At 47.5% G+C, this 27657-nt stretch overlaps 1 protein-coding gene across 1 annotated transcript in view; it reads right to left on the bottom strand.

Annotated features, from left to right (window-relative positions):
* Positions 1-1229: 1229 nt before the first annotated feature.
* Positions 1230-27657, bottom strand: part of LOC137422898 (tyrosine-protein kinase HCK) — an 81951-nt gene continuing 55523 nt past the window's right edge. The window contains exons 10-13 of the mRNA XM_068109544.2: positions 26369-26445; positions 7326-7479; positions 7069-7200; positions 1230-4257 (exon numbers count right to left, since the gene is read on the bottom strand). Of these exons, the coding sequence (XP_067965645.2) occupies positions 4055-4257; positions 7069-7200; positions 7326-7479; positions 26369-26445 (566 nt within the window). The 3' untranslated portion in view covers positions 1230-4054. The remainder of the gene's footprint in view (positions 4258-7068; positions 7201-7325; positions 7480-26368; positions 26446-27657) is intronic.

Here is a 27657-nt window from a genome sequence, read left to right as displayed (position 1 = left end):
CAAGTCTTGGGCTCGTGTCTCGGGCTCGCGTCTAGCGCTCGGGCTCGCCTCGGGCTCGCGTCTCCTCTCTCGGGCTTGCGTCTCCCCTCTCGGGCTTGCGTCTCCCCTCTCGAGCTCGCGCCTCTGCCTCACGTCTAGGGCTCGCGCTCGCCTCTCGGGCTCGCATCTCGTGTTCGCATCTCGCGTTCGCGTCTAGGGCTCGCCTCTCGGGCTCGCATCTCGCGTTCGCGTCTAGGGCTCGCGCTCGCCTCTCGGGCTCGCATCTAGGGCTCGGGCTCAAGTCTCAGGCTCGCGTCTAGGGCTCGCGCTCGCCTCTCGGACTCGCATCTTGCGTTTGCGTCTAGGGCTCGCATCTAGGGCTCGGGCTCACGTCTCAGGCTCGCCTCTCGCGTTTGTGTCTAGGGCTCACGCTCGCCCCTCGGGCTCGCATCTTGGGCTCGGGCTCTCATCTCAGGCTCGCGTCTAGGGCTCGCGCTCGCCTCTCAGGCTCGCGTCTCAGGCTCACGTCTAGGGCTCGCGCTCGCCTCTCGGGCTCGCGTCTGGCTTGCGTCTAGGGCTCGCGCTCGCCTCTCGGGCTCGCATCTCGCATTTGCGTCTAGGGCTCGCGCTCGCCCCTCGGGCTCGCATCTAGGGCTCGGGCTCACGTCTCAGGCTCGCGCTCGCCTCTCGGGCTCGCGTTTGCGTCTAGGGCTCGCGCTCGCCTCTCGGGCTCACGTCTCAGGCTCGCGTCTAGGGCTCGCGCTCGCCTCTCGGGCTCGCATCTCGCGTTTGCGTCTAGGGCTCGCGCTCGCCCCTCGGGCTCGCATCTAGGGCTCGGGCTCACGTCAGGCTTGCCTCTCGGGCTCGCATCTCGCGTTTGCATCTAGGGCTCGCGCTCGCCTCTCGGGCTCGCGTCTAGGGCTCGGGCTCACGTCTCAGGCTCGCGTCTTGCATCTCAGGCTCGGGCTCGCGTCTACGGCTCGCGTCTACGGTTCACGTCTCGCATCTCAGGCTCGCATCTCGGGCTCGCGTCTAGCGTCTAGCGTGCGCATCTGGCGTTCGCGTCTGGTGTTCGCGTCGAGGTTTGCTGTATATTATACACTATGTGCTGTTCTGTTTCAACTGAAGGAAACCAAAACAATCAACCCAAACGATCAACTATCGATAAACATCACTGTTCCGCTCGTTACACGTTTCTGTTCTTTTAACCGAGTAGGTTAGAATCAAAGAAATGCAAAACAATGTTCTAGACTTTGGAAAGTATTTTTTATTCTTCTGAAGTACTGGAAAATATAAATAATTATATGGAAAAAGAAAACTTGGATTTTTTTTTTTTGAACTGATGAAGAAGAATACTTGTTAATAATGTGCAAGTGCTACAATGTGTCAATCTCTTAGACATCACCAGGCAACGTAACAACGTTCCACACATATACCTCTTCCAATAAGTTTAACACCTCACATTCCTTTCAATGGAATTGTACCCATCATTGAGCAAAACACGACTTGCTTCTCCTTTTAAGTTAGTCCTAGATAAATCGATAAATGAACAGGACGAAGGGTTAACGCTCGAAACGTAAGCCCTCTCATTACTTCCCAGTACGATTGGCATACATCGTTCAATGTGCTGTCGATTTCATCCCCGGTTAATCAAAGTGACCGGATGATCAATCAGGTTAGGAAAGCAATCACACCAGTTAATGATCAGGCTGGATAATCCCTGCGGACAATCGATCAGGCTGGATAATTGGTGAAACCAGATATTGATCACTTTGACTAATCGACGAGACTGGCTAAATCGATCAGGCTGACTAATCAACCAAACCAGTTAACCAATCAGGCCAGGTAATCAACAAGGCTGGCTAAATCGATCAGGCTGATTAATCGATCAGGCCAGTTAATCGACGAGGCTGGCTAAATCGATCAGGCTGACGAATCAACCAAACCAGTTAATCGATCAAGCCAGTTAATCGAGGGCAGCTAATCCGACCAGACTAACTAATCAACCAAACCAGTTAATCGATCAGGCCAGTTAATCGATGAGGTGGCGAAGAAATGAGGTGGGTTAATCGATCAGGCAGGTTAATCGATTTCAGTTCCTTCGTAAAACTGGCTAATCTATCAGGATGGTTAATCGCCGAGGGCAGTGAATCCGATCAAGCTAACATTGCCGAGGCCGGATAATCGATCAGGCTGGATAATTGATGAAACCAGTTAATGATCACTTTGGCTAATCAACGAGGCTGGCTAAATCAATCAGGCTGACTAATCAACCAAACCAGTTAATCGATCAGGCCAGTTAATCGACGAGGCTAGCCAAATCGATCAGGCTGACTAATCAACCAAACCAGTTAATCAATCAGGCCAGTTGATCAACAAGGCTGGCTAAATCGATCAGGCTGACAAATCAACCAAACCAGTTAATCAATCAGGCCAGTTAATCAACGAGGCTGGCTAAATAGATCAGGCTGACAAATCAACCAAACCAGTTAATCAATCAGGCCAGTTAATCGACGAAGGCATTTAATCCAATCAGGCCAGTTAATCATTCAGGCCAGTTAATCGATGAGGGCATTTAATCCGATCAGGCCAGTTAATCGACGAGGCTGGCTAATCAACCAAACCAGTTAATCAATCAGGCCAGTTAATCAACGAGGCTGGCTAAATCGATCAGGCTGACAAATCAACCAAACCAGTTAATCAATCAGGCCAGTTAATCGACGAAGGCATTTAATCCAATCAGGCCAGTTAATCAATCAGGCCAGTTAATCGATGAGGGCATTTAATCCGATCAGGCCAGTTAATCGACGAGGCTGGCTAAATCGATCAGGCCAGTTAATCGACAAGGCTGGCTAAATCGATCAGGCTGACAAATCAACCAAACCAGTTAATCAATCAGGCCAGTTAATCGACGAAGGCATTTAATCCAATCAGGCCAGTTAATCATTCAGGCCAGTTAATCGATGAGGGCATTTAATCCGATCAGGCCAGTTAATCGACGAGGCTGGCTAATCAACCAAACCAGTTAATCAATCAGGCCAGTTAATCAACGAGGCTGGCTAAATCGATCAGGCTGACAAATCAACCAAACCAGTTAATCAATCAGGCCAGTTAATCGACGAAGGCATTTAATCCAATCAGGGCAGTTAATCAATCAGGCCAGTTAATCGATGAGGGCATTTAATCCGATCAGGCCAGTTAATCGACGAGGCTGGCTAAATCGATCAGGCCAGTTAATCGACAAGGCTGGCTAAATCGATCAGGCTGGCTAATCAACCAAACCAGTCAATCAATCAGGCCAGTTAATCGATGAGGGCATTTAATCAGATCAGGCTGGCTAATCAATGAAGCCGGTTAATCAATCAGGCTGGTTAATCACCAAAGGCAGTTAATTGATCAGGCTGGTGAATCGATGAGGCCGGTTAAGAGGCGATGGTCCAGCTTGGAGAATGACGACGATATCACGACAGGTACAAACCTCGTAAGCCGCAAGGTCCAAAAGTACGCATCGGTATCCGGGCAGTGCGATCGGACCGGGCGATCACAAGCGCACTGTCATGACATCACAATGGGGAGCGACTGGATGACATCATGACGGACTTTCGGGCCTCGTCAATGGCACGTGGTCCGTCGGACATTGTCGACAATTTATCAAGCTCGAGGTTGGTCGGTGCAATGCACCTGTTGCATTTCTGATGAATTATTCTTCTTCCGATCATGCACCTGGCAAATTTGTTGGAGATTTTTTTTGTAGTTTTCAAATTCGATGCAATTGCAAATGAGAGCTTGAATGCACAGCTGGTTGTAGGTGTATGCGCACGGATTACAGTTCACCTGATTTACTTGCGCTACACAGATCCGACAGATTTTAAAGTCTCGTTTTGGATTTGAGACTTCATTCCATCCGACAAGTCGCACCAAGGTACCTGCATATGTGACTCGAGTCAAATAATCACATCCTCACCTACCCACTCCGCACCGCAAACGGTCACACAGGACCGTGTGGTGTGGAGGAAGGTGTGGTGTGGAGAAAGGTGTGGAGAAACCACCGTGAACCACGCACAGTGTCATATGGTCAAAAGGACGGCTGGTACTGGGCCTCAGTGGCCGTGTAAAAGTCCTCCAGCACGTTCTTGAGGTGTTCGAAGGTAGGTCGTTCCTCGGGGTGTTCGTGCCAGCAGTCTCGCATGAGGGCGTAGATGTCCGAAGGTACGTTCTCCGGCTGGGGCATGCGATACCCGAACTCGATCTTTCTTATCAACTCTGGGTGGGTCATCCCTGAAGGCCAAAATAATACATTCCCTCAGTCACTCTCACCGGACCAAAGAACGACAGTATACCAAACAACTACCCACAAAATGCAGACCCATGGTGATATCCAGAGTAAAATCTGGAAAAATACTTAAATACTGGAGGTGTTTTTTTTATCCCATAGGTGGACAAATACCATACATCCTTTCAGCCTGTGCAGCACAGGAAAAGTAGCATATTCTGAGACCAAACCAGGTACGAATGATCTGAGCACGAGCGGTTCGGTTGGGCATCGACAAACTTTCACTTTTCACCCGACAAACTCTTTGTGGCATTCCAGAAATGGATGGAAAAATATGTTTTAAAGGAAACTCAGAAAGAAAACCACATGGGAAGGAGAAGTGAAGTCGAAAAAATGTAAATACATTTTTTTTTAATCCCAAAAAATATTTTTACTTACATTTCAAAAAGATTAATTAAAAAAACAAAAATGAATTTAAAATTTTTTAATTTAAAAAAAGTCTAAAATTCAAGTACAAACTACAAAACATGTAGGCCCATGGCAGTGAAGACGGGGCGGTGATGGACTTGCATCAACAACTGAATTAGTGATGTGCTGCCGGAGGTCCAGATTGAGACTCAGCCACCATCCCATAACCTGAACGAGAGAACACTGTGTGTGCTTCTGTGTGCGTCGGTTGTCATCTACATATGTGGGTTTCAGAAGGTGGAACCGAGTCCTCCCAGGTCTCGAAGTTTCGGTAAGGGATCATCATTCATGGACCAGTTTGTTAAGTTTTCTTGTTCTCAAAGTTTTGTGCCGAGAGATCTTCTCAGGATCGTCACCGAGACCCAGACAGCTTCCAACTGCAAATCGTTTGTATTAATATTCCTCGGGATTGTTTTTAAGATCTTCCTAAGGTTCTTCTTCATCATTTCCGTTGCTCCAATTAATCACCGACAATTTTGGTGCTCTTCAGATTCCAGGATCTTCTCACTTCATTTTTGAGGGCTTTATATTTGGTAATTTTCTTGGTTTCTGCATTGTTTAGGCCAAAATCACTGGGATTGTGTGTGTCTATGCGTGCCTGTGTCTATGCGTGCCTGTGTCTATGCGTGCCTGTGTCCATGCGTGCCTGTGTCTATGCGTGCCTGTGTCCATGCGTGCCTGTGTCCATGCGTGCCTGTGTCCATGCGTGCCTGTGTCCATGCGTGCCTGTGTCCATGCGTGCCTGTGTCCATGCATGCCTGTGTCCATGCGTGTGCGCGCCTGGCTGTCTGTGTCCGTGCGCGCCTGGCTGTCTGTGTCCGTGCGCGCCTGGCTGTCTGTGTCCGTGCACGCCTGGCTGTCTGCGTCTGTGTGTCTGTCTGTCTGTGTGTCTGTGTCTGTCTGTCTGTGTGTCTGTGTCTGTCTGTCTGTGTGTCTGTGTCTGTCTGTGTGTCTGTCTGTCTGTGTGTCTGTCTGTCTGTGTGTCTGTCTGTCTGTGTGTCTGTCTGTCTGTGTGTCTGTCTGTCTGTGTGTCTGTCTGTCTGTGTGTCTGTCTGTCTGTGTGTCTGTCTGTCTGTGTGTCTGTCTGTCTGTGTGTCTGTCTGTCTGTGTGTCTGTCTGTCTGTGTGTCTGTCTGTCTGTGTGTCTGTCTGTCTGTGTGTCTGTCTGTCTGTGTGTCTGTCTGTCTGTGTGTCTGTCTGTGTGTCTGTCTGTGTGTCTGTCTGTGTGTCTGTCTGTGTGTCTGTCTGTGTGTCTGTCTGTGTGTCTGTCTGTGTGTCTGTCTGTGTGTCTGTCTGTGTGTCTGTCTGTGTGTCTGTCTGTGTGTCTGTCTGTGTGTCTGTCTGTGTGTCTGTCTGTGTGTCTGTCTGTGTGTCTGTCTGTGTGTCTGTCTGTGTGTCTGTCTGTGTGTCTGTCTGTGTGTCTGTCTGTGTGTCTGTCTGTGTGTCTGTCTGTGTGTCTGTCTGTGTGTCTGTCTGTGTGTCTGTCTGTGTGTCTGTCTGTGTGTCTGTCTGTGTGTCTGTCTGTGTGTCTGTCTGTGTGTCTGTCTGTGTGTCTGTCTGTGTGTCTGTCTGTGTGTCTGTCTGTGTGTCTGTCTGTGTGTCTGTCTGTGTGTCTGTCTGTGTGTCTGTCTGTGTGTCTGTCTGTGTGTCTGTCTGTGTGTCTGTCTGTGTGTCTGTCTGTGTGTCTGTCTGTGTGTCTGTCTGTGTGTCTGTCTGTGTGTCTGTCTGTGTGTCTGTCTGTGTGTCTGTCTGTGTGTCTGTCTGTGTGTCTGTCTGTGTGTCTGTCTGTGTGTCTGTCTGTGTGTCTGTCTGTGTGTCTGTCTGTGTGTCTGTCTGTGTGTCTGTCTGTGTGTCTGTCTGTGTGTCTGTCTGTGTGACTGTGTCTGCCTGCACGTCCGTCTGTGTGTGTGTTTGTCTGTGTGTGTGTGTTTGTCTGTGTATGTGTTTGTGCGTGTGTGTGTGTGTGTGTGCGTGCGTGCGTGTGTGTGTGTGTGTGTGTGTGTGTGTGTGTGCGTGCATGCGTGCGTGCGTGCGTGTGTGTGTGTGTGTGTGCACGCTAGGATCCCGTTTGTGGTATGCCCTCGGTCCCCTTTACGAGAAACATAAGGATGTATTTTTACTGGTCGCGTCCCTCACACCCTCAAGATAACGAATGTTTCTCTGGATCGGTGACCGAGCTCAAAGCAATTATTTCCACATGAAGATATTTTTTTCCCAAACGAGTCACACGACAACATAATCTTTAGGGCAAGAGCGACTACCCCTTGCGGCGCCTCGTTTGTGAGGTTTCCTGCCAACGCCATGTGACCACAGAAAGATAAGAGACACGACCCAAGAACGGGAATTTACCAGGGTAAGGAATCCTGCCGAAGGTGAATATCTCCGAAATCAGAACTCCAAAAGACCAAATGTCCGACTTCACCGTGAAGCTGCTGAAGTTGATGGCTTCAGGTGCGGTCCATCTTACAGGAAACTTGGCTCCTGCGAACACGGGTCACGACTCTGGAGTTAGAACCATCACTGTGTGCTCTTAAAGTCTGATTTTACAACAGTGTCTCGAGATGTGTACAACGGGTAAAACGGACATCCCGAGGGACATTCCTGACCTTCATGAGCCTTGTACTCGTCATCGCTGATGACTCTTGCCAGCCCAAAGTCGGCGATCTTGCACATGATCTGGTCATTAACGAGGATGTTCGCCGCACGGAGGTCGCGATGCACGAACTTCTTCTTCTCCAGAAACTCCATGCCCTCAGCCACCTGCTCACCATGATACCACAAACATGATCACCAATCGACTGAGCACAAATACAAGCAAAGCAAACCCGGAAAAATACAACCGCAGGAGTTCCAACGTCAAAATAATGAGGATCACGAGGAATTGATTGATAATGAGGATCATGAGGAATTGATTGATAATGAGGATCACGAGGAATTGATTGATAATGAGGATCATGAGGAATTGATTGATAATGAGGATCACGAGGAATTGATTGATAAATGAGGATCACGAGGAATTGATTGATAATGAGGATCACGAGGAATTGATTGATAATGAGGATCACGAGGAATTGATTGATAATGAGGATCACGAGGAATTGATTGATAATGAGGATCACGAGGAATTGATTGATAATGAGGATCACGAGGAATTGATTGATAATGAGGATCACGAGGAATTGATTGATAATGCGGATCACGAGGAATTGATTGATAATGAGGATCACGAGGAATTGATTGATAAATGAGGATCACGAGGAATTGATTGATAATGAGGATCACGAGGAATTGATTGATAATGAGGATCACGAGGAATTGATTGATAATGAGGATCACGAGGAAATGATTGATAATGAGGATCACGAGGAATTGATTGATAAATGAGGATCACGAGGAATTGATTGATAATGAGGATCACGAGGAATTGATTGATAATGTATATCACAAGGAATTGATTGATTAATGAGGATCATGAGGAATTGATTGATAATGAGGATCACGAGGAATTGATTGATTAATGAGGATCACGAGGAATTGATTGATAATGAGGATCACGAGGAATTGATTGATAATGAGGATCACGAGGAATTGATTGATAAATGAGGATCACGAGGCATTGATTGATAATGAGGATCACGAGGAATTGATTGATAATGAGGATCACGAGGAATTGATTGATAATGAGGATCACGAGGAATTGATTGATCATGAGGATCCTGTGGAATTTATGGATAAGGAGTTAAGCTAATATTTTGTCCGCATTTAAAGCCTGATAAGGCCGCGTGTTAAACAAAAACCATGTGCAGCCATCGATTCCATCCTCAAGGGACCTTTGACCTCAACCACAGGTCCATGTGTTGACATTTCTCGTTCAAGGAATGCTGGGTAACAAATTCTCTTTGACCTTCATGGACACACACGTTACAAATACGATATCGCTCGGAAATTCATTTCCATGAACCATGTAAAAATATCACCATGGGATAACCACGGGGCACACCATGGTGACATCACCCGGAACACCACAGGGATGTAGTGATGTCATAGTGCAGTGAATCAGAACTACGTCATCACGAACGTGCATTTGGGCGTGCCACAGGTTTAAAATAAATAATTAAATGCTATATTTGTGGTTGGAAATTACATGGAAATGGTCCTCTCCCACCCAGCAGGTCTTCCTTCTTGCATTTCAATGGCGAATCGACGCAGAACGGGATTTCAAATAAACGTTTTTTTCATGAAATCAAAACCATCAAAAAACAACAACCAATCTCACCGGTAGGTGTTCATTCACAGGTGTGTACCACCAGGCCGTTGGTTGGACACAGGGGGATCTCTAACATCTAGCGAGTAATGAGGCGATGCTCCGTGATGCAACCGCTAATGGGAGAGTTTTATGGTCGGGTTGGGTATCTAACCCAAGCTCGGTAGCTTACAGCTATTGTTGATAAATCCCTAATTAGTCCAGTCATTCTAGCGAACTTTTACCCCTAACCCACCACTAATTGCAAGAGAGAAAAAATGATCTTTTTCTGAAACCTGTCGATCCTCTGAACAAATACATAAAATTATACTCAATTATAAGAGTGGATCATACTTTATTTTCAGATTGAACGAGAGCCGTGAACGAGAGGTGGAGTGACGCTTGCAGTGAGAGATTTGATCAGTGTGCTGAGGACAGTTAAACGCTGTGGTCATTGTGAATGTAAGTCGTATTATATTTAATTTATGATTGTTTAAGGTTTTATTTTTATTTTTAAAAGCAGTTTTTTAACATTTAATTTTATAATAAACATGTTCAAATTTTGTATTTTTATGAACCTATACATTTATAGTAGGACAACACAGGGAATAAAATGTAATCCTAAGTTCCCTCTCTTTTCAGCAACATGGGTGATATCGACTGTGTCTTCTGTAAGAAACCCCTCTCCAGTGATCCAACCAGTACACCGACGGATAAAGGTTGTACGAGGATCGAAGAAGCTGGACGTGAGCGTGGTGAAGAAGTCCAAGTCCATCCAGGACAGGCAGTTCATACAGATTGTCGTAGGGTGTTCTGCAATGTGAGAGACATTGAACTTTCTCTGAAGCGAAAACGTGTTTCGTCTGAGGCAGACAAAGGGAGGTGCCTTCGTTCAATGGATTCAGCGTTTGACTACAGAACTCAGTGTCTTTTCTGTGGTAATCCTGACAAGTACCAGGGGAGGAAAAAGGACCATATGTTGATCCAGGTTAAGACATTCGACTTCCAAAATCATGTGTCTGCTGACTGTGAAAATCGATCTGACAACTGGTCGGGTACTGTGAGGGGCAGAATGGCATTTGTTGGCGATCTACACGCAGCAGATGCGGTATACCATAAGGTGTACAGTGTTAACTTTCATACAAAGAAACAGATACCACTCAAATTCCAATCGGAAGAGGCGTCTTCATCAAAAAAGCAGAAGCTTGGTCGACCCAAGGACCAGATCAGACATGAAGCGTTCCTGAAGGTGGCAAAGTACCTTGAGGAAAATGATGAGGAACTAACCACAATTAGTGATTTAATTGGGAAAATGGAGGACTTCCTAGTAGACACTGGCTGTGATGCATATGGTTTTTCATACATGAAGGATAACCTTTTCAATCACTTTGGTGATAAGATCATAATTGCAGACATTAATGGAAAATCAAATGTTGTGACATTTAGGGGTGTGGCATCGTCGATTCTTCATGACTTCTATCGTCAGCAAAAGGAAAGGGACCCTGAAACAGAAAAGTTGCGCCTGATCAAGACAGCTGCTGATCTCATTAGAAGTGACATAAAAGATGTATCTCAAAATAAGGACATTTACCCGACTACTCTCGATATGTCCACTGTCAATGCTGCAACCAAGTTCCTACCTGAGTCACTAAAGCTCTTGCTCGAAATGCTGTTTGTGGGGAAAGGAAAAGACTTAAAAATCTGCTCACTGGGACAGGCGATCATGCAAGCCGCGAGGCCTAGGATCCTTCAAGCTCCACTGTTGGTGGGTCTTGGAATCCAAATGCACTTCCATTTTGGTTCTCGATTTCTCATAGACACGCTCTTTGCACATGGGTATAGTTGTTCATACATGGAGGACGGAGGTGCAAACGTATGAGCGCAGCGCAGCAGTCACGTGTGGAACAGACATCCCTGGTTTTACCCCTGGACATTTCATCCAATATGTGGCGGACAATGTTGACCATGACATCTGCACATTAAATGGGAGAAACATTCCATGGTATGGGAATTATTGCGAGTGTGACCCCGAAAACAGTCCGGACACTTCAGATTGCCCGTAGAGCTGTCTCGGCAGACGACATCGCACAAGTTGGGCGAATCAATATACGACCTTTCACATCAGCATGTGGAGGAATGCAGTCCTTTCTCTACGAGAAGCTTCCAGCCTGTACCTACTTGAGACAAATCAGCTCAAATGTTGACCACCTCTGGAAGGTTTCGCTTACTGTTCGATCACCTCGGCCCTCTTGGACAGGAATGATGCAGATGGTACACAAGGGAGAACATCCGGGTGAGGCATCAATAATGTTTCTGCCCATGATTGATCTCAGTCCAAGTGACTTGGACTGCATCAACTCCACACTGCATTTCGTTTGTGAACATGCGCAGAGATATGGTGTAACCCCGATACTGACATTTGATCAGCCACTTTGGTGGAAAGCTCTCACCATAGTCAAGAGCGAGCCAGCGGACAGCAAACTTCACTCGATTGTTCTAAGACTAGAAGGATTCCATACACTCATGAGTTTTCTTGGGTGTATTGGCCACCTGATGTCTGGTACTGGACTCAAAGAGCTTCTGGAAGTTGCATATGCCAGCAACACTACAACCCACATGATGAGTGGCAAAGCCGTGTCTAGAGCTATACGTGGACATCTACTCGTTGATGCAGCACTCAATGCAAAACTTGCTTCGAAGGTATTTCAGATGAACCTCCCAAGTGATGGAGACAGCGAGCGTACAGTTCCAGCAGAGCTCAATGATGCAGGCGACGTGTTTGACGGTCTGATGTCGGGTGACCAAGCAGTGTCAGACATCGAGTCATCGAAGGTGATGGAGGTCATTGGAGACAAAATCAATCAGGTGATTGACACAATAAGGCATCAACAGACAGCGAGACTGTGGTTACAATACATGGAAATGGTGGACATTATCCGTTTTTTTCTGAAATCTGAAAGAACAGGGGATTGGATGCTTCACTTGCATATCCTGCGCGCCATGCTTCCATATCTTGCAGCTTCCGGACACAGACACTACACAAAGTGCCTGCACATATATCTGCAACTGATGACCGAGTTACCAAAGGACCATCCAGAAGTACATCAGAAATTTCTCCAAGGATTCTAAGTTGTCCGACGGAGCGACAGATACTGGGCTGGTCTGTCTACAGATTTAGTCATCGAACAAGTACTTATGAGAAGTCTGAAAACATCAGGTGGTCTGACCAGGGGACGAGGGATGACAGAGACACAACGCTCAGTCTGGGTCATGGCTAGTCCTTTCTTTGCAGAGGTGAACAACGCCCTCCAACACCTCACTGATGTGATGTATGTGACAAGTGAACAGCACAAGGATCTATCAAAGTCTAGACAGAAGAATGATGTAGCTGATACCCAGAAAATGCTTGAGTTTCTTCATGAGGAATCCCTTTCAAGACGACGATACTCTTCACAACATTTTCACTGGTATAGTTGCCCAGACAACGGTGAATGTTGATGAGGCGAAAACTGTGGGAGAAAGGCTCTTGGGCCAGATGAGTGGTAAACGTGTGCTTGAATACAGCTTCAAGAAGAAGGGTCAAGCCATAACTATGGACTCAGAGTCTGCAATGAAGACACCAGACGGAGACATCAATATTGACCCTCAGTTACTCTTCCAGAGACTTGTGATCGCTGGCACTGAAGTAGGAGACTTATCCAAAGCACTCCTTTGTGAGTTATGCACATATCCTCCATCTTTGTTCGAGACCAAATATGCCTTGCTGACCGCCAATAAGCCAGCGTTAGCCTCAGCAATCAAATCCTTGGCACCTGCCGATACTGCACAACCGATATACAATATACAATACTCCGATATACAATACGTACTCGATGGCGGTGCCCTATTGCAGCGCATACCGTGGCAGTCAGGTGAACAGTACAAGGATATTCTTGACCACTACCTGAAATATGTTAGTAGGCATTACGGGCATGCTATCGTCGTGTTTGATGGCTATCGTGAAGGTCCCTCAATGAAAGACTGTGCCCATCAGAAAAGGGGTGAGCGACCATCAGTGAAGGTATCTTTTTCTCAAACCATGACGCTTTCTGTCAAGAAGGAAGAGTTTCTTCAGAACAAGGAGAACAAGCAACAATTCATAGACATTCTTGGTAAGAAACTGGAAGAATCTCATTGTGAAGTGTTTCATGCGAGTGGGGATGCGGACCTACTCATAGCAACAACTGCAGTTTGTAGCTCTTCAAAATCCAACACTGTTCTTGTTGGCGAAGACACTGACTTGTTGATACTACTGTGCTACTATTTTCGCAAGAATACTGCGCACACTCTCTACTTAATGTCGGAGCCGAAAAAGGGTTCATTGAATCCAAGACAATACTTGGACATTGGCAAAGTCAGAGAGGCTCTGGATGATACTGTCTGTGAAAACATTCTCTTCATCCATGCGTACCTGGGATGCGACACGACATCAAGGGTCTTTGGGATCGGCAAAGGCACTGGACTCAAACTGTTCAAGGACAATGAAATGTTCCAGCAAGAGGCCCTAATTTTCGGCAATAAAGAGTCAACACAGGATGAGGTCATTGCTGCAGGAGACAGAGCAATGGTTTGTGTGTACGGAGGCAAACCATCAGACAATTTGAACGAATTGAGGGTAGCAAAATTTCATGCTAAGGTGACAACAAACAAAACATCGTTGCACCCACGGGTACTTCCGCCCACGAGCTCAGCTTCCAAATATCACAGCCTACGGGTATTCCAACAGGTTCAGGAGTGGAAAGGACACAAACTCAACCCGCTTGACTGGGGGTGGAGGATCATGGACACCAGGATGATCCCTATGCATTCTGACCTCGCTGCAGCACCAGACTATCTCCTAAAGCTGGTTAGGTGTTCTTGCAAGGGTGGTTGCAGTGATAAACGTTGTGGTTGTCGGAAACTTGGGCTGCCTTGCACATTTGCATGTAGGGAGTGCAGAGGTATTTGTGCAAATGCAGACGAATCAGTGGACGTTTTCGAGGATGCTGATGATAGTGACCATGGAAGAGACGAAGTGACGTGTTAAATATTGTGAACGGACAGAAGGACATTGGGTACAAATAGTTGTGGTAGTGTATTCAAACATGGTTAAATAAATAATTTAGAGTTGATTTGGTGTATTATTAAAAGTGATATTGTCATATAATTAATTTCCAAACATTGCGGTAGTCCGAAAAGTTCCCAAATCGGAAAGGACCTGAAAAACCATGTTCCACTCAATATATTTAAGTATAATTTTGGGCAGATATTTAGTAGACATCAAGGTCTCAGAAAAGTATTACTTCGTTTCTCTTGCAATTAGTGGCGGGTCCATTCACATTTTGACTGGACTAAATGTGGCCACAATGAACAGGTTTGGCTTGATCAACCTCCCTGATAAATCCCTAATGTGGCCACAATGAACAGGTTTGGCTTCATAAATCTCCCTGATAATTCCCTAATGTGGCCACAATGAACAGGTTTGGCTTTATCAACCTCCCTGATAAATCCTTAATGTGGCCACAATGAACTGGTTTGGCTTTATAAATCTCCCTGATAAATCCCTTCATGTGGCCACAATGAACGGGTTTGGCTTTATCAATCTCCCTGATAAATCCCTAATGTGGCCACAATGAACAGGTTTGGCTTGATCAACCTCCCTGATAAATCCCTAATGTGGCCACAATGAACTGGTTTGGCTTCATAAATCTCCCTGATAATTCCCTAATGTGGCCACAATGAACAGGTTTGGCTTTATCAACCTCCCTGATAAATCCTTAATGTGGCCACAATGAACTGGTTTGGCTTTATAAATCTCCCTGATAAATCCCTTCATGGGGCCACAATGAACTGGTTTGGCTTTATCAATCTCCCTGATAAATCCCTACATGTGGCCACAATGAACAGGTTTGGCTTTATCAATCTCCCTGATAAATCCCGAATGTGGCCACAATGAACAGGTTTGGCTGCTTTATCAACCTTCGTGATGAATCCCTAATGTGACCATAATGAACTGGTTTGGCTTTATAAATCTCCCTGATAAATCCCTAATGTGGCCACAATGAACTGGTTTGGCTTTATCAATCTCCCTGATAAATCCCTACATGTGGCCACAATGAACAGGTTTGGCTTTATCAATCTCCCTGATAAATCCCGAATGTGGCCACAATGAACAGGTTTGGCTGCTTTATCAACCTTCGTGATGAATCCCTAATGTGACCACAATGAACAGGTTTGGCTTGATCAATCTCCCTGATAAATCCCTAATGTGGCCACAATGAACAGGTTTGGCTTTATCAACCTTCCTGATGAATCCCCAATGTGGCCACAATGAACAGGTTTGGCTTTATAAATCTCCCTGATAAATCCTTAATGTGGCCACAATGAACACGTTTGGCTTAATCAATCTCCCCGATAAATCCCTAATGTGGCCACAATGAACAGGTTTGGCTTAATCAATCTCCCGGATGAATCCCTAATGTGACCACAATGAACAGGTTTGGCTTTATCAATCTCCCTGATAAATCCCTAATGTGGCCACAATGAACAGGTTTGGCTTTATCAATCTCCCTGATAAATCCCCAATGTGGCCACAATGAACAGGTTTGGCTTTATCAATCTCCCTGATAAATCCCGAATGTGGCCATAATGAACAGGTTTGGCTGCTTTATCAACCTTCGTGATGAATCCCTGATGTGACCACAATGAACAGGTTTGGCTTAATCAATCTCCCTGATAAATCCCTAATGTGGCCACAATGAACAGGTTTGGCTTAATCAATCTCCCTGATAAATCCCTAATGTGACCAGAACAGGTTTGGCTTTATCAACCTTCCTGATGAATCCCGAATGTGACCACAATGAACAGGTTTTGCTTTGTCTGTCTGTGTTTGTCTGTCTGTGTGTGTCTGTCTGTGTGTGTCTGTCTGTGTGTGTCTGTCTGTGTGTGTCTGTCTGTGTGTGTCTGTCTGTGTGTGTCTGTCTGTGTGTGTCTGTATGTGTGTGTCTGTCTGTGTGTGTCTGTCTGTGTGTGTCTGTCTGTGTGTGTCTGTCTGTGTGTGTCTGTCTGTCTGTGTGTCTGTCTGTGTGTGTATGTGTGTCTGTGTGTGTGTGTGTGTGTGTGTGTCTGTGTGTGTCTGTGTGTGTTTGTCTGTGTGTGTTTGTCTGTGTGTGTGTGTGTGTGTGTGTGTGTTTGTCTCTGTGTGTGTGTGTTTGTCTGTGTGTGTTTGTCTGTGTGTGTGTGTGTGTGTGTGTGTGTGTGTTTGTCTGTGTATTTGTCTGTGTATGTGTGTTTGTCTGTGTGTGTGTGTGTGTGTGTGTGTGTGTGTTTGTCTCTGTGTGTGTGTGTTTGTCTGTGTGTGTTTGTCTGTGTGTGTGTGTGTGTGTGTGTTTGTCTGTGTGTTTGTCTGTGTATGTGTTTGTCTGTGTGTGTGTGTTTGTCTGTCTGTGCACTTATACTTGCCAACAGGTCACAATTTGAAAGCGATCTTCACGAAACTTCACCAAATGGTAGAGTTCATGGTCCAACAGAATCCTCTTTATTTTTTAGGTCACAAGGTCAACACAGGCCAAATGTCAACCACTTTTCTCAAACTTCTAAAATCCTCCATTTTCAATAAATTAAAATCCATCTGGGTCCATTAATGCCATTTAATTTCAGTTTGTTTGTTTGTGCGCAACTGTTGGTCCGATTGACACAGAATTTTCACCATTGGAGTATATATTAATGGGGAACAACATATTCATGATGATGGCATCGGTGCCTTCATTTATGACATCATAATTAGACAAGTGGAACGCTTAATCCGATCATTTTGAAATTTCTTTGGCGGGATGTACACAAAAATTGTATGGGAGAATTAAATTGATGACGTCATTGGTCACGTGGTTCGGCAATCATATTTGATTGAAGATGAAAACCTTCAAAAATCTCCTTTTCCAGAAAGGCTTAATAGATCAAAGCAAAACGCCACACACATGATCTACTGGCCATGGGTCACACGGTCTGGTAGCCATATTGGATTTTATGCAAAAACTGCATAAATGATTTTTTTTTCTTTTTCTGAAAGTACTGAAATTGAACTGATCGATGCGAAATTTTAACCATATGTTTGACTACCCATGTGGATATAATGTGGCAATGGCAAACCAAGCAGTATAAACCTAGACCAGAAACTGCTTTGGTGGGCATTCAACACTCTATAGATTGTATGGTGCATCAAAATCAATTAAGAATGTGAGTATTGTTATGTCGGTTGGGTAAAGCAATATCTAGAGTCAGGTAGATCTGAATAGGTAACATGCTTCGACTGTCACGATAGGGAATCTACTTGTAATAAGTTGTGTGTTAGTCCAGTTTGTCGGGTTAAGATGTCTGCTTGTGAACAAACCAGGATGTTCGTGGGCTAGGTAGTTAGGGATTAAAGATAACAGCCCCTGTGTGTCAAACCTGGTAGTCAAACCTTTGTCCCTTATGGCAATACATACACACACAGACATTTAGACAGGCCCTCAGCGCAACATTAAATAATTCCCTTCCCCGACAAAGACTTCGGAAGGAACAGGCAAGGAAACCAGGCCAGGACACCGCCGATGATGATCGCCGCCAACTACACTCCGGCAGGCCGAGCCACATCGAATAGCACGAGCTATTACCACGCCACAGGCCTGTGATTCGGTGGAGGGCACTGATTGGGTGGCGCGCCAAGGCTGACGTCACCACCGCAGGGCTATAGAGGGGCGCGCCGAAGGACATTTTCCCTCTGGCAGTCTTGCAGATCCAGCAGTTGTCTCGACTCTTGGACATCCGGCGCTTCTGGCTTGCGCAGCTTCCTCTGGGCCCTCTTGCACGTTCAGCTCGAACCCTTGTGCTTTCTGGCTGTCTCTTGCTGTCTCTGGCTGTCTTGTGCTCTCTGCGCTTCCCTGCTTTGTCTTGGGAGGTCCCTGGTGGTCGTTGGCTCGGGCCTTCGCGGTGCTTTGGAGTTTGGAGCGAGGCCTGGTGGTGCGCGAGCGGGGTCGAACGGAGCCGTGTTTGGACGGCAGACTATACAAGACGACAGACAAGATAAGGCCGCACCCACAGAACATTTCACATGATGATTCTTTTCCTTTAATTCATTCCTGTGTCTTGTTTCTGAAACGGGTTGGGGGGACGTCCCAACTTAGGACTTTATTTAGTGTCGCGTTTTCCTGTCCCTACCTTTTATTGAAATAAACCCTTGTATTATTTTCCACTCCATGAAAATCTTGTGCCATTTGAGCTCGTTCGCCTTCAACAGGTAAGGGCTTTTACCACAGCTTCCACTTCCCTTCTTCGTTTATTATAGCACAATCCGTGTTTGGTCGTCGCCTCCATTAAAGCCGTTCTGGTCTTCCACGGTCCCTGGTATTAACCAGAGGGATTCGCGTGACAACTGGTGTCGAGTGAGGATCTGGGCCCGTCTGACAAAAAATTTTTGTCCGCGGCGAGACATCGACACGGTCGGGCGTACATCGCGCCCGCCATTTGGACGAAAAGATTTCCTAGTCGGAGGCGATAAATTTGAATAGTCAATCGGTGCGCGAGAAGCAAACGGCACATCATTAAATTTAATCGGTTTCTGAGATAGCCGCGTGGGAAAGCGACCTCCTTTACGGATGGAGGAGGTGGGCAATATGGAGGAAGGAAGGATGGAAGATGTGGGAAGCACTGGGAGTGAGTCGAATGTAGATGGGGGAATTCAGCGTAGTGTTGGAACTTTCCTCGCCGGAGGGACGGCCCCGATGGATTTACAGGCCTTTTATGAAAACATAATGAAGGCAATGAATGCTCACATTGAGCGCAGAGAACAAACCAGGGAGCGAGCCAGTGCGGAATTGAAGGACGAAATTCGGGGAATGAATGACAAAATTGAGCGAATGATTAACAAAATGGATGCTCAGAGTCAGCGAATGGGAAATAAAATTGATGAATGTACGAGTGAGTTGGGGGAGGAATGAAAGAATGGTGCCGTTGGGGCCCAGGAGAAGCCAATGGTGGCAGAAATAGAATCGGAACGGGGGAAGGCAAATTGGGAATTGAGCCGGGAATGGCAAGTGGATTAAAACGGGAAACTGCCAATGTACAAGTAGATGGGGCGTGTCCACAGGTGAGCGTGGAGTGCCCACAGGTGAATGGGAAAGGAAATTTGGAATGTGAGAATTGTAATGGGGAGTGTTTCCCACCTGCTGGCCCGGAGGTTTATCGGGACCGGGTGGATGCCACAACACCTCAACAGGGGGATGCATTGGAATTCTTGCAGCACCAGGGCGGTGGTGCAGAGCAAGAGGGGGTAGCATTATTGGGGGTCCGTGTGATGGAGCCGGACCGTGTATTTATTGATCAAGGCCTGTCGGGGCCGCAAATGATTGGTGATGGGGATGATGTACATGATGTGACCCAGCGGCTGGGGACCTGGGCCAGTCCCATGGAGGTAGGGGTTTACCAGGCCCAAAGGAGTTTGGGCAATGAGGTGAGTCGGTCTGAGGAGGAGGTTGTGGTGACCGAGGGGACCCTCATCGTACACTACGATTTGGCAACAGAGGCTCCGAAATTACAGAACCGATTGGGGGAGTGTGTTGACTCCGGGCTGGATTTGGACCTTGGAGGATCGGGAGATCGAGCCTCTGAAGATTTGGACCCCGTAGGGAATTTGGAGCAGCTGCAGGGAGGGGCAGAACAACCTGAGGGAGTTGTTACCTGCAGCTGCGGTTTGGGACGGGAAATCAACATTTTAAAAAGGAAAAACAAATTTATGATTAAATGGGAATTTGATTTGGCACAGCCGTGGTTGGATTTGGTCCCCCAGCTGTGGAATTTGGACATGGGGAGGTCACTGGTGGTGGCTTCAGGCAAAAGATGCCCCTTTCGAAATTTGGGGATGCCAGCCAGCTGGGGGGCTGTGCTGGCGAGATTTGGATGTGGGGTCCAGCCATGGGTGTCATGGTACGACCTGGGCCCCACGGGGGGTCTGGTGGAGTGTGGCATCCCTTGTCCGTCAGGGCACTGCCCAAGCGGGTGGTTCGGGCCGGCAGGGTCACCGGAACCTGGTGGGGGTTAAGACCTCCAGGGGGTCAGAGGTGGTTTCTCAAGCCTGGGATGGCGTATATTGAGGACCACTAGGGGGAGGTGTTGTGGGTCGCGCTTTGGTAGTGGCACCGCGGACGGCCAACTTGGGCCTGATGTAGTGACCACCCGGGCATGCGGCCTGGCACCCTCTCCCTGAGACTCTGGGACAGCCGGCATGTGGTGACCTGCCATGCCGCGCTGGTCTATGGACGCGGGTTGAACCGAATGGACAGGGATGGATTATAGCCAGCCGGACAACCATTGGGGCATCTGTGGAACGTGATGGTGTGAGAGTGACCTTCCACAGATGTTCCGTTATGATTTATGGACTCTCGGTTTTGGAAGAGAACCATGGGAGTGTGAATCGGGAATGTGTAACGTGCCGAGCATATGGGCCATGCTCGGCTGGCATGTGTATGGCAAAGCATCTTTCTTTGGTGAGGTTCGTGAAATGTGAAAAATGTGTGGCATGGGTATTGGGTAATCTGAGGGTTAGATGTAAATTTAAGGGTGCCTTTTGAAATGTTATGGTGGATACTGACAGCAGGGTCACCATTATTGATCCAGGTGTGTAGACCAAAGTGTTGGAGGCTGTGATAAAATTGACAGGGTAGTAGGACACAGCTTTCAACTGGTTGCGGGGGCGACTGCGCCAATATTTGGGACGTGGGATCATGGGGATGGAGTTGGGGGTCTGGGAGTCAACGTGGTGCTGTGCGTGCCCGAGGTGTGTGGACCATGTCTTCTGGGTGGGTCTCCTGGTGGAGCATGGCTGTCCACTGGACCTTGGTGTGGTCAGGTGTGGGGGGGCTGCAGTTGTGTGGACTGGGGGACCAGGGCGGCGTAGGTGACGTGCGGGGAAAGCCACGCACTGCGACCGTCTCCCACAGGGCCGAGGTTGTGCATGCAGCAGTGTGTTGTTGGCAGCAGGTGCTCACCACATTGGCCAGCTGGGGCTGGTGCAGCTGTGTTCCTCGCAGGGGGGCCGAAGGATGGATGGTGGGTCGCACCCTGATGGACACTCATGGGCCATGTTGGCGTTTCAACTGCTCACCTTGTCCCGATGACCCTTGCACAGGAGAGGTGCAGAGCTGTCGTGGCCACAGGTAGTGGTGTCGTGATAATCACCATTGGATGCGGACCCACAAGCCTGCCAGTATAGTGGGGAGAAAAGAGAAATTTGGAAAATTTGGTAGGCCCAATGATAAATTTTGGGATTGTGAAGGTAGAATGGCACCTTTGGACTTGACCAACCGGAAGTTACCTGTACCTCAAGGTAGGGGTGAGGCCTTGATGGTTACTGTCCTAGGCTTCAGGGCTTGCTATGGAAAAATTGGGGACATGTAATTTGGAGTTGGGAGGCGGGTGAGAGTGATGACATGGTCGGTGAGGGGGATGGAATGGGTGCCACAGAGTCTTGTGGGGAGGGTTTGTGTTGGTGTTGTGGTGATGTGTTTCTATGTGGTCGTGAAAGTGGAGATAATGGAGGATGAGTGATGATTATTGTGTTTCGAAGATGTATTGGTTAAATGTGAATGGGATTTCACAATGGCAGGCCATGGCAACTTTTTGTAACACCATCTATGGAATTGTGCTGAAATGTGTGAGAATTGAATGGCAGTGGGGGAGGAAATGTGTTTTGGGATCTTGTGGGTGGGGAAGGTGTGAGTGTCTGCAGGTACAGATCAGGCTCTGAGGAGCGATGCCTGCGGCCCCCCCCCCCCCCCTCTGCGGCAATTACCCCTGGCAGCCAGTGGTATCTGGAAATTGGAGCTCGTCGGTGGAGGGTCTGGTTGGGCGCCCTGGGGTAAAGGAGACCCCCGGTGACCCGTGAAGATGCGCGGCAGCAGGAGGCAACGGAGCCAGGTGTGTGGAGACCCTCACTGGCGGGGTAATGGCAGAAAGGGCTGTTGGGCTGTCACGGGGCCAAGAGGTAAATGGGGGGGGGGGGGGGCAATGAACTTGTAAGTCGGTTGACTTGTTTTGGGTCTGCGGGCACCACAGCCTGAAGCGCCCCCACCATCTTAGTTGTGCGGTACCTCCCCATTGCCTTGTTGAGGAATGCACACATGTATACGACATCAATGCCATGGTCCTGCAGGGGGGTGAAATATGTGCTTGAAATGATTTTTGTGCTGTTAATGATTTTTGGAATGAGTATGAGTGGTTAAGGGGTTGTGTTGAATGAATGAGGGTGAAATCCACCGAGCCATGTCACTCACCTGAAACACCTGGACAGGGCCCGCGGAAATTTAGGGGTACATTGGGATGGCCCCGCAGGTAAGGTTGCGTCTTGTGGCATCCACCGGGGGACGCGGTCTGTAGACTGGGGTTTGTACAAATGTATAGAGTTCTGAATTTTTGTAAGTTTGTTAAGTTTTGTGGTGAAGTAGATTTTGTGTGTTGTTTGTTCCTCTCTCCGCAGGAACGACCTGAATCATTGTAAATATTTGATTGCATGATTGTTAAGGAGCACAGGTAGGAAGTCCGACACTTCCCACAGCCCTCCTGATTTATTTCATAGGCTAAGTAAGTGTGAGACAGTAAGTGTTAAGACTGGACTGGTATCACCTGCAGTGAACCTTGCAGAAGCTACGGTTCCAGGGGGGGAGGGGGGGGAGGGGGGGTGGGGGGGGGAGGGGGCTATGTTATGTCGGTAGGGTAAAGCAATATCTAGAGTCAGGTAGATCTGAATAGATAACATGCTTCGACTGTCGCGATAGGGAATCTACTTGTAATAAGTTGTGTGTTAGTCCGGTTTGTCGGGTTAAGATACCTGCTTGTGAACATACCAGGATGTTCGTGTGCTCGGTAGTTAGGGATTAAAGATAACAGCCCCTGTGTGTCAAACCTGGTAGTCAAACCTTTGTCCCTTATGGCAATGCATACACACGTAGACATTTAGACAGACCCTTAGCGCAACATTAAATAATTCCCTTCCCCGACAAAGTCTTCGGAAGGAACAGGCAAGGAAACCAGGCCAGGACACCTCCGATGACGGCCGCCGCCAACTACACCTCCGGCAGGCCGAGCCACATCGAATAGCATGAGCTATTACCATGCCACAGGCCTGTGATTCGGTGGAGGGCACTGATTGGGTGGCGCGCCAAGGCTGACGTCGCCACCGCAGGGCGATAGAGGGGCGCGCCAAAGGACATTTTCCCTCTGGCAGTCTTGCAGATCCAGCAGTTCTCTTGACTCTTGGAAATCCGGCACTTCTGGCTTGTGCAGCTTCCTCTGGCCCTCTTGCACGTTCAGCTCGAACCCTTGTGCTTTCTGGCTGTCTCTGGCTGTCTTGTGCTCTCTGCGCTTCCCTGCTTGGTCTTGGGAGGTCCCTGGTGGTCGTTGGCTCGGACCTTCGCAGTGCTTTGGAGTTTGGATTGAGGGACCTCGGGGTGTGCGATCGGCGCTTGTGGAGCTTGGAGCGAGGCCTGGTGGTGCGCGAGCGGGGTCGAACAGAGCCGTGTTTGGATGGCAGACTATACAAGACGACAGACAAGATAAGGCCGCACCCACAGAACATTTCACACGATGATACTTTTCCTTTAATTCATTCCTGTGTCTTGTTTCTGAAGCGAGTTGTGGGGACGTCCCAACTTGGGACTTTATTTAGTATCGCGTTTTCCTGTCCCTACCTTTTATTGAAATAAACCCTTGTATTATTTTCCACTCCCTGAAAATCTTGTGCCGTTTGAGTTCGTTCGCCTTCCACAGGTAAGCGCTTTTACCACAGCTTCCACTTCCCTTCTTCCTCCCGCGTTTATTATAGCACAATCCGTGTTTGGTCGTCGCCTCCATTAAAGCCGTTCTGGTCTGCCGCGGTCCCTGGTATTAACCGGAGGGATTCGCACGACAGTATGTCAATAAAGTACGTATGATTGGAATGTTAATCGATACAATACAACCGAAAAAGTCTGTGTGTGCTGTATCAACATAAATCGATGTCATCAATAACACCACACAAACACAGCAACTAACACCACTCAACCAGGTCCTGGTGAGGGTTGGCAATCTTTTTCATTTTCGTGTTGTAATCGATGGTGAAAAATATTGCGGAAAAATAATGCGTTGGGTGGGGTGTGACCGTGGTGTGACCAGGTGTGACCAGGTGTGACCAATAAACCAAATAATTTTGGTTTATTCACAAATATGAAATATGTGCATTCATAGCATAACACTTGGTGTGACTAGGTGTGACCAGCTGTGACCAGGTGTGACCAATAAACCAAATAATTTTGGTTTATTCACAAATATGAAATATTTGCATTCATAGCATAACACTTGGTGTGACTAGGTGTGACTAGGTGTGACCAGGTGTGACCAGGTGTGACCAGGTGTGACCAATAACCCAAATAATTTGGTTTATTAACAAATATGAAATATTTGCATTCATCGCATAATACTTGGTGTGACTAGGTGTGACCAGGTGTGACCAGGTGTGACCAGGTGTGACCAGGTGTGACCAATAAACCAAATAATTTTGGTTTATTAACAAATATGAAATATTTGCATTCATCGCATAATACTTGGTGTGACTAGGTGTGACCAGGTGTGACCAGGTGTGACCAATAAACCAAATAATTTTGGTTTATTAACAAATATGAAATATTTGCATTCATCGCATAATACTTGGTGTGACTAGGTGTGACCAGGTGTGACTAGGTGTGACCAGGTGTGACCAGGTGTGACCAATAAACCAAATAATTTTGGTTTATTAACAAATATGAAATATTTGCATTCATAGCATAACACTTGGTGTGACTAGGTGTGACCAGGTGTGACCAGGTGTGACCAATAAACCAAATAATTTTGGTTTATTAACAAATAAGAAATATTTGCATTCATCGCATAATACTTGGTGTGACCGAAAGGGACCAAATACTGGAGAGGCAGATGTTACATGAATATGCGGTACCCACAACGGTGTCTGTGCTTCCTGTGAATGACCCTTCAAATGTCTCCGCCACAAAACAGGCGACTCAAGCAGAATACAAACGAGCAGTGGAGAGCGAGCACGATTCGACCGCTTGCATCCTTATCGGCAATCAGACGACAATATGACCGAGGCTACACACGCGTGGTCAATTTACGACCCACACCATCCTGTTGTGCCCTTGTTCATGGGAAAGAAAGTGTTTTGTCTTTTTGTGTGTAGTTTTCAGTCCATCGTGAGGTCACAAATCTTTAGAGGAGGTCGTATGAAGTCACAATGAAACAGTCACAATCCCAAGGTCACTGTGCTCGATGCGGCGATACAAAGGTTGTGATCCTCAAACTCAAAATCATGCCATATACGAACATCCCAAAATAAAACGCAATTTTATGATGTCGTACAAATCTGCACCACTCACATAAAATGACATAGAATACGTTAACTTAGAACACGAACAAGAGAGTGGGAACACGGCCAATCCCATGAATTACCTGCGCCACCAAAGGTGGATGGAGGTTGTGTTTTCACCCCTGTCTGTTTGTTTGTCCGTTACTTATTTGGCAAAAAAAAAAAAAAAAATTGCAAGTATGTTGATCACTTCGATTTGTGTTTGTCTGTCCGCTCACTTATACTTGCCTACAGGTCACAATTTGAAACCGATCTTCACGAAACTTCACCAAATGGTAGAGTTCGTGGTCCGACAAAATCCTATATATTTTTGAGGTCAAAAGGTCAACATAGGCCAACGGTCAACCACTTTTTTTAAATTTCTAAAATCCTCAATTTTCATCCGATTGACTTGAAATTTGAATAGGATTTACATATCGGCTAACTGAATTCAACCACCAACTATTTTTGAGATTAGCTTAGGCCAAAAGATCAACATAGGCCAAAGGTCGACCACTTTTTTCAAATTTCTAAAATCCTCAATTTTCATCCGATTGACTTGAAATTTGAATCAGATTTACAAATCCGTGAACTGAATTCAACCACCAATTATTTAAGAGGTCAAAAGGATGCTCTACTGAGTGCCATTCTGCTTTGTTCTCTTTTACAAAGTGTCACTCTATGAGTGATTTTTCATTTGTTTGTTTGTGAACAAAATATCTCAAAAGGTTGTGGACTGATTCGGACGAAACTTGGTGGACAGGTTGGGTGTCTGACAAGAACAAACTGATTCGATTTTGGTGAAGATCTGAATATGGATTAGGATATGTGAATTATTAATTTTTTTAAGTGATTCTTCACCATTGGGAGATAGGGACAACCAGGCGGAGGTATGCTCTCCACTGAGTGCCGTTTTGGATTCATGCACAATTGTCCTTCACCTGTGTGGTTGGAAATACATTGGATGAGCCTCGACGTCTCACCTGTGCAGCCATGTCAATAAACTTGTTCGGCTGAAGGCGGCTTCCTTCGGTACTCCTCAGAAAATCCAGGAGGCTGCCTGTAACAAGATCGCAACACGTGGCAGTCCAATGAGGGGTTTTCATCAGTGTTACTAATCATGGTGGTTTGTCTGTGTCTAACCTGATGGTAAAGGCTTCACCACAAATACCGGGCTTCTATGAGCCACGATACTTACACAGAGAGTTAAATGGGTTAAAATTCCAAATAAGCCAGAAATAAAAAGTGGTAAAATACGAAGCCCCGCAGAAAACTTTGGAACCTTAAGCAAATAGACATCACGCCAGTGATACAGCAAATGGAGAGGGGGCGAGACAGGGAGGAAAAGGGAATTATACCAGGAATTAGAACGAGCTGCAATATGAAGCTGTCCGATGGTTCGTTGAAAGTCCTTACAGCAAATACGGTCTTCCAAACCTTAAACGAGGTTAAACATCACAAGTTGGTCAACAAAGGATAATTCCTAAAGGTTAGGGAGAGGGGTGGGGGGAGGGAAAAGGGGGAAGGTGCACCGAACGGAGAAGAGACCGCACGTCAAACGGGGAGGAGACCGCACGTCGAACGGGGAGGAGACCGCGCGTTGAACGGGGAGGAGACCGCGCGTCGAACGGGGAGGAGACCGTGCGTCGAACGGGGAGGAGACCGTGCATCGAACGGGGAGGAGACCGCGTGTCGAACGGGGAGGAGACCGCAAGTCAAACGGGGAGGGGGACCACGCGTCAAATGGGGAGGGGGACCACGCGTCAAACGGGGAGGGGGACCACACGTCAAATGGGGAGGGGGACTGAACCGCGCGTAAAACGGGGAGGGCACTGCATGTCGAACGGGGAGGGGACCACGCATCGAATGGGGAGGGGACCGCACATCAAACGGGGAGGAGACCGCGCGTCGAACGGGGAGGAGACTGCTCGTCAAACGGGGAGGAGACCCCGCGTCGAACGGAGAGGAGACCCCGCGTCGAACGGGGAGGAGACCGCACGTCGAACGGGGAGGCGACCGCAAGTCAAACGGGCAGGAGACCGTGAGTCAAACGGGGAGGGGGACCACGCATCAAACGGGGAGGGGGACCACACGTAAAACGGGGAGGGGACCGTGCGTGGAACGGGGAGGGCACCGCATGTCGAACAGGGAGGGGACCGCGCGTCAAATGGGGAGGGGACCGCATGTCGAACGGGGAGGGGACCGCGCATCGAACGCGGAGGAGACCGCGCATCGAACGGGGAGGAGACCGCGCGTCGAACGGGGAGGAGAC

This window comes from Myxine glutinosa, chromosome 3 (assembly GCF_964187855.1).
Source record: "Myxine glutinosa chromosome 3, kmMyxGlut1.1, whole genome shotgun sequence".
NCBI classification, from domain to species: domain Eukaryota; kingdom Metazoa; phylum Chordata; class Myxini; order Myxiniformes; family Myxinidae; genus Myxine; species Myxine glutinosa.
The sequence above is the reverse complement of the archived record's forward strand: the minus strand, read 5'-3'. Positions and strand labels throughout refer to the sequence as shown.